At 41.7% G+C, this 6,386-nt stretch overlaps 1 protein-coding gene across 2 annotated transcripts; it reads left to right on the forward strand.

Moving 5' to 3' along the window:
• The first annotated feature begins 1,571 nt into the window (after positions 1 to 1,571).
• On the forward strand, positions 1,572 to 6,021 carry LOC121085610. Of its 2 annotated transcripts, XM_040588448.1 has the most exons (3): positions 1,572 to 4,193; positions 5,145 to 5,240; positions 5,791 to 6,021. In XM_040588448.1, exons 1-3 carry the CDS (start codon positions 2,966 to 2,968, stop codon positions 5,805 to 5,807), a joined length of 1,341 nt encoding a protein of 446 aa, XP_040444382.1. In that variant the 5' UTR covers positions 1,572 to 2,965; the 3' UTR covers positions 5,808 to 6,021. The 2 variants fall into 2 exon arrangements, with proteins under 2 accessions (XP_040444382.1, XP_040444381.1); XM_040588447.1 differs by lacking the exon at positions 5,791 to 6,021 and having other exon boundaries at positions 5,145 to 5,315.
• Positions 6,022 to 6,386: the final 365 nt, after the last annotated feature.

Consider the following 6,386-nt stretch of genomic DNA (forward strand, 5'->3'; position numbering starts at 1 on the left):
GATAAGGAACGGTGGGCTTTGGTCCTCCGGGGAGGCGCCCCGCGACATTTCGCGGCCCCGCGACTAACAGCTTACTCCAACCTTACCGACGAACCTAAATTCTAGAATAATGAGCAAAGGAGAAACCAGTAAAATCCCATAAAAATTCTGTGCACGGGAGTCCGGACGAAGACGCAGGACGCGTAAGTATATTGCGAATTTGTTCGCAAGGTTTGCCGTTTGGGCGGGATTGGGTTTCCTGGAATATAACGAGTGAGAGGTTCGATATACTGAACCAAGCGAGTGCGGACTCTTAAGTACTGCGTTTCCCATCTCCCGCGAGGGACTGGGCCAGGAACAAGGGGAGCGAGTGAGTGTATGTTTGTGGATATTCCAGAAGATGGGGGCGAAGGGCAGCAAGCCTTCTACTCCCATGGGAAGGGTACCCACTGTACCTAAGAATACCCCTCTGGCATATATCTTAGACAATTGGAGATATTTCCCTGGAACCCTAGGGAAAGATAAGCAGAAGATGATAGAATATTGTACTAAGATATGGGGAGGGAAGAAGATTTCTAAAAATGTCTTTTGGCCAGTCTATGGGTCAGAAGAAGATTGGGTAAGACAACAATTAAACCTCTGGGTTAATAATAAAAAACCCCTTAACCCGGAAGAGAGTCAATATGCGGAAGTGTGGCTAGAAAGACCGGGAGCTAGACTTTATCCACTGAATGAAGTAAAAATTAAACAAAGAAAAAAGAAGGAAGAGTTAGACGAAACCCTTCTAACCCCCCCTCCTTACATTCCTCCTCCTGCTCCCGCAGAGGTCCCCAGAGCGCCCACTCCCCCACCAGAGTCGGAACAAGAGTCTCCCCCTCCTCCTAGACGCGTAACTAGAAGTCAAAAAGGGGCAGCTCAGATGTACCCCCTAAGGGAAATACCCATGGGGGGACCTCAACCTGTGATCGGATATATTTCCATACCCCTAAACTCGGCTGACCTACGAGATTTTAAAAGAACCGAGATGGGAAACTTAATTGAGGACCCACTCGGAGTGGCAGAAAGATTAAATCAATTTTTGGGACCAAATCTTTATACTTGGGATGAGATGCAATCTATCCTTGGTCAATTATTTACTACCGAGGAAAGAGATATGATTAGACGAGCAGGAATGAGACTGTGGGATGCTCAGCATGCCCAGGGGCCCCAAGCAGATATTAAATGGCCACTCCAAAGACCTAATTGGGATAATCAGGATCCAGTGCATAGAACTCATATGCAGGACCTGAGAACTATAGTAATTCAGGGGATTAGGGAAGCAGTACCCCGTGGCCAGAATATCAATAAAGCATTTAATGAAATGCAAAAGAAAGATGAAAGCCCTACTGAGTGGCTGGAACGACTGAGGAAAGCCCTTCAGCTGTACTCTGGGGTAAATCCAGACGACCCTTTAGGGCAAGCGCTCCTCAAAACTCAGTTTGTGGCAAAATCATGGGAAGATATCAGAAAGAAGATTGAAAAGTTAGAAGACTGGCAGAATAGAGGGTTGGATGAATTATTGAGGGAAGTTCAGAAAGTCTACGTAAGGGAAGAAGAGAGCAGCAAGCGACAAGTAAAAATGATGGTAGCAGCGGTCAGAGAGGATCGCAAAGGGCGGACTGGTGAACACAGATCTGCTGGAACGAAACAAGGGAACGTAGTAGTAAAGAAGGAACAGAGATGTTGTTTTTACTGTGGAAAGAAGGGACATATAAAAAAGAATTGCAGAGAAAGGATCAGGGATGAGGAAATATTGAAAACGGAATAGGAGAGTCAGGGGCTCTATATCTTAGGGGACCGGAGTCATCATGAGCCCTTGATAAAATTAAAAATAGGTCCCCATAAACAAGAGTTCACCTTTTTAGTAGACACTGGGGCTGAAAAATCAACTATTAAGCAAATACCTGAGGGATGTAAAGTTTCCCCTGAAAAAGTACAAGTAATTGGGGCAAAAGGAGAACCCTTTAAAGTAAGCAAAATCAAAAATGTGGTATTCGAAACTGAAAATAAATTTGGAATGGGTGAACTCTTGCTCGTCCCTGAAGCAGAATTTAATCTGTTAGGACGAGATTTAATTGTTGAATTGCAATTAGAAATTAAAGTGAAAAATCAAGAGCTAACAGTGTCTGCTTATCCTTTGACCGTGGATGATCAAAAACAAATTAACCCCGATGTCTGGTACTCTCCGGACACAATTAGTAGACTGGAAATCCCACCGATTAAAATCCAAATTTCCGAACCCCACATACCTGTGAGGGTAAGGCAATATCCCATATCCCTAGAAGGACGGAGAGGATTAAAACCAGAAATTGATCGATTGTTAGCACAAGGAATCTTAGAGCCTTGTATGTCACCCTTTAACACCCCCATTCTGCCTGTAGAGAAACCAAATGGGAAATATCGGCTCGTACATGATTTAAGAGAAATAAACAAAAGAACTATCACCCGGTTCCCTGTAGTAGCAAATCCATACACACTGCTAAGCAAGCTAGGACCCCATAACTCCTGATACAGTGTGGCTGATTTAAAGGATGCCTTTTGGGCCTGTCCACTGGCAGAAGAATGCCGTGATTATTTTGCCTTTGAATGGGAAGACATAGAGACAGGCCGTAGACAGCAATTGAGATGGACCGTGCTTCCCCAAGGGTTCACTGAGTCCCCTAATCTGTTTGGACAGGCCCTGGAAGAGCTCTTAAAAGAATACCAGGTACAAACGGGAAACGTGCTGTTACAGTATGTAGATGATCTGCTCATAGCAGGGAATAATAAGGAGGATGTAAGAAAAGAAAGCATTCGACTCCTAAACTTTCTTGCACAAAAGGGCCTACGGGTATCACAAGAAAAGTTACAATTTGTAGAGGAAAAAGTGAAATATTTGGGGCATTATTTGTTTAACGGCAAGAAGATATTGGATCCAGAGCGCATTAAAGGAATTCTGGAATTACCTATGCCTGTCACTAAGAGGCAAATTCGGCAGGCATTAGGGCTATTTGGGTATTGTAGGCAATGGATAGAGAACTACAGCTTTAAAGTTAAATTCTTATATGAACAACTGTCTAAAGACAAAATACCCAAGTGGACCCCTCAGGATCAAGAACAGTTTGCCAGTCTCAAAAGGGAGCTAAGTCAAGCACCGGTTTTAAGCCTCCCAGATTTAAAGCGGCCATTCCATTTATTTGTTAACATACATGAAGGAACGGCATTCGGAGTATTAACTCAGGAATGGGCCGGACAAAAGAAACCGGTGGCATACTTATCAAAGCTGTTGGACCCTGTGAGCAGGGGTTGGCCGAGTTGTTTACAAATCATTGTTGCTGCTGCCTTATTACTTGAGGAAACGAATCGCATTACCTTTAATGGAGAAGTTGTCTTATATGCGCCTCATAACATCAGGGGAGTGTTACAACAAAAAGCAGAAAAATGGCTTACAGATAGCCGATTATTGAAGTATGAGGGAATACTTATAGAATCCCCTAAACTATCTTTGAAAACTATTGGAGCAGTTAACCCCGCTGAATTTTTGTACCCAGGAGAAGGTAATGAACTATTGCACAATTGTTTTCAAACAATTGAACAACAGACACGTATTAGGCCAGACTTAGAAGAAGAAGAACTACAATGTGGAGAAATATTATTTATAGATGGGTCATCACGAATAATGGAAGGTAAACGATTGTCCGGATATGCCATCGTTAAGTTGGAAAAAGGAGAATTTAAGACAATAGAATCAGGCCCGCTGAGTGCCAGCTGGTCGGCTCAAGCCTGTGAGCTGTATGCATTGTGGAAAGCATTAGTGTCACTGAAGGAAAAGGATGGAACTATATATACAGACTCACGCTATGCGTTCGGAGTAGTACACACTTTTGGGAAAATATGGGAGGAAAGAGGATTCGTTAACTCACAGGGAAAAGAACTGATACACCCGGAATTAATTCGGCGAGTTCTGGGGGCATTAAAAATGCCAAATAAAATAGCAGTTGTACATATAAAGGGACACCAGCGAGGTACAAGTTACCAAGTTAGGGGAAATAATGCAGCGGATACAGAGGCAAAACGAGTTGCAGGCAATTATAGTACGATTTTAACTATACAACAAATACCTGTTAGTAAAAATTTGAGTTTTGAGTCTGCAGAAAAGGAAAAACTAGAACAAATGGGAGCTAAGGAACAGGATGGTAAGTACATATTGCCAGATGGGAGAGAAGTTTTGCCGAAGGGCATAGCATTCAAAATATTTTCAAAAATACATAGTAAAACACACTGGGGAACCCAGGCGTTAGTTGATCATTTCAATCAACAGTTTGCCTGTATAGGCGTATATAACATAGCAAAGGCAGTCACGGTGACCTGTGAGACCTGTCAAAAGGTTAATCGAAATAACCTGAGACAAAAACCTCTTGGAGGACGTTCCCCAGCATACAGACCTTTCTCACACATACAAGTGGATTTTACTGAACTACCCAGGGTAGGGCGTTACAAATATTTATTAGTAATGGTGGATCATTTAACACATTATGTTGAGGCTTTTCCTACCTCCAAGGCAACTGCTAACCAAGTTACTAAAGTGTTACTTGAACACATTATACCTCGATATGGAGTACCTGAAGTAATCGACTCAGACAGAGTAACACACTTTGTGTCAAAAATTGTTAGAGATCTAACAGAAAGCTTGGGTATTAAGTGGGAATACCATACGCCATGGCATCCACAAAGTTCGGGAAAAGCTGAAAGGATGAATGGGGAAATCAAAACTATTCTAACTAAATTAATGATAGAGACCAAATTATCATGGATTAAGTGCCTACCCATGGCACTATTAATTCTCAGAACTAGACCCTGAGCGGATGTGGGAATATCAGCATTTGAAATGGTGTATGGAATGCCCTATAGAATTGAAAGCCCACAAACAAATATTTTAATTCGAGACCGTGCGATAAATGAATATGTTTTACAATTAGCAGAACATCGTAACAAGCTTTGGGAACGCGGACTGATTGTGCAACGACCCCCGTTGGACTTAAAAATTCACAATGTTAAACCTGGGGATTGGATATTGATTAAAGTGTGGAAGGAAGAAACCCTAAAACCCAATTGGGAGGGACCTTATCTTGTTCTGCTTACAACAGAAACAGCTGTCCGAACTGCTGAGCGTGGATGGACTCATGCCAGTCGCATTAAAGGCCCAGTGACGAGACCCCACTGGAAAGTAATCAGTACACCAGGTGACCAAGATAACATTGAGAAGATAAAGTTATGATAGAGACTTTATTTGATTATTTTGCTGCATTACCTTTTGGTATAAAGTGTGTATTGCTGTTTATATTTGCTATAATTATTTTTTTTTATTATTATTTATTATATATGGAAGCATACAAAGTGTGTTGAAAGAAATTGCTAAACTTATGCAACCACACAATATTGAATATAGAAGATATGCTGATGCAAATAATATATGCACTCTAGATATATGAATTAGGTGTAATAATTTGAACTACAATTGCTATCCATTTGCTTGTTTTAAATGTAAGGTATGCCAGGATAAATGGTAGACACACTGTGAATTCGGATACCCTCCGACAGGAGTTTGCACACAGTGTTGGAAAATCCAAAAAATTATTTGAGAAGCACATGAGTGGTGGGAAATTTTTGCCAAAGGAATAAACCCTCAATATTATTGTTACCACTCCACCGAACCAGTCCCCTTTGTAGCTGAAATCTTGGCTATAAAGTGCAAAAGGGAAGTATTAACCGTGTCTTGCTTTGCCCCATTAGTTAAAGCTGCAAAATAGGAAGCCTATGTAAACAGGCAGAAAGCCCAAAGCAGCTGTTCTCCTGAAGAATTCCCTTGCTGCCGAGAAGATGGTACACCTCGTGGCTCGAAACAACCGAGTCGACGGGCAAGGCAGAGGAGGAACATACTGCGGAGAAAAGAACCAGAACAATGGGATGCAAAAGCAGCAATGGCCGAAATTCCCCAGGACTGGTAAAAATATACTCAAATTGGCAAAATTGACAGACACCCTTTTTCCTGATATACCGTTAATTTTGTTATTGATAATGACCCAAGCAAATGGAAACCCTCATGAACCTTTTAAATGGACCTGGGACTTATATTTGGGCCTTGTATATTACGCCATATTTTACACTTTATTAGAGAACGGTTTGACATAGCTAAATTGCTTATTTTAACTACGAGGTCTAGGGCAAAAATATAAGAGTGTATCTATTAATGAGGATGAAGATTGTTGTGAATGCGTTATGCCACGTGAAAACTATGCCTATTGTAATTGTGAGGTATTACCTTGTGAGTGTTATGATAAATGTTGGGATTGTGGAAAAAGGTTTGTTCGCAGTGCCGAGAATGAAAG

This window comes from Falco naumanni, chromosome 3, assembly GCF_017639655.2.
Source record: "Falco naumanni isolate bFalNau1 chromosome 3, bFalNau1.pat, whole genome shotgun sequence".
Lineage (NCBI taxonomy): Eukaryota > Metazoa > Chordata > Aves > Falconiformes > Falconidae > Falco > Falco naumanni.

Coding starts and splice junctions, on each gene's coding strand:
- LOC121085610 (XM_040588447.1), top strand. CDS start 2,966: ATGCCTGTCACTAAGAGGCAAATTCGGCAGGCATTAGGGCTATTTGGG. Junction 4,194..5,144: donor GGGAGCTAAGGAACAGGATG/GTAAGTACATAT, acceptor TGCTTACAACAG/AAACAGCTGTCCGAACTGCT.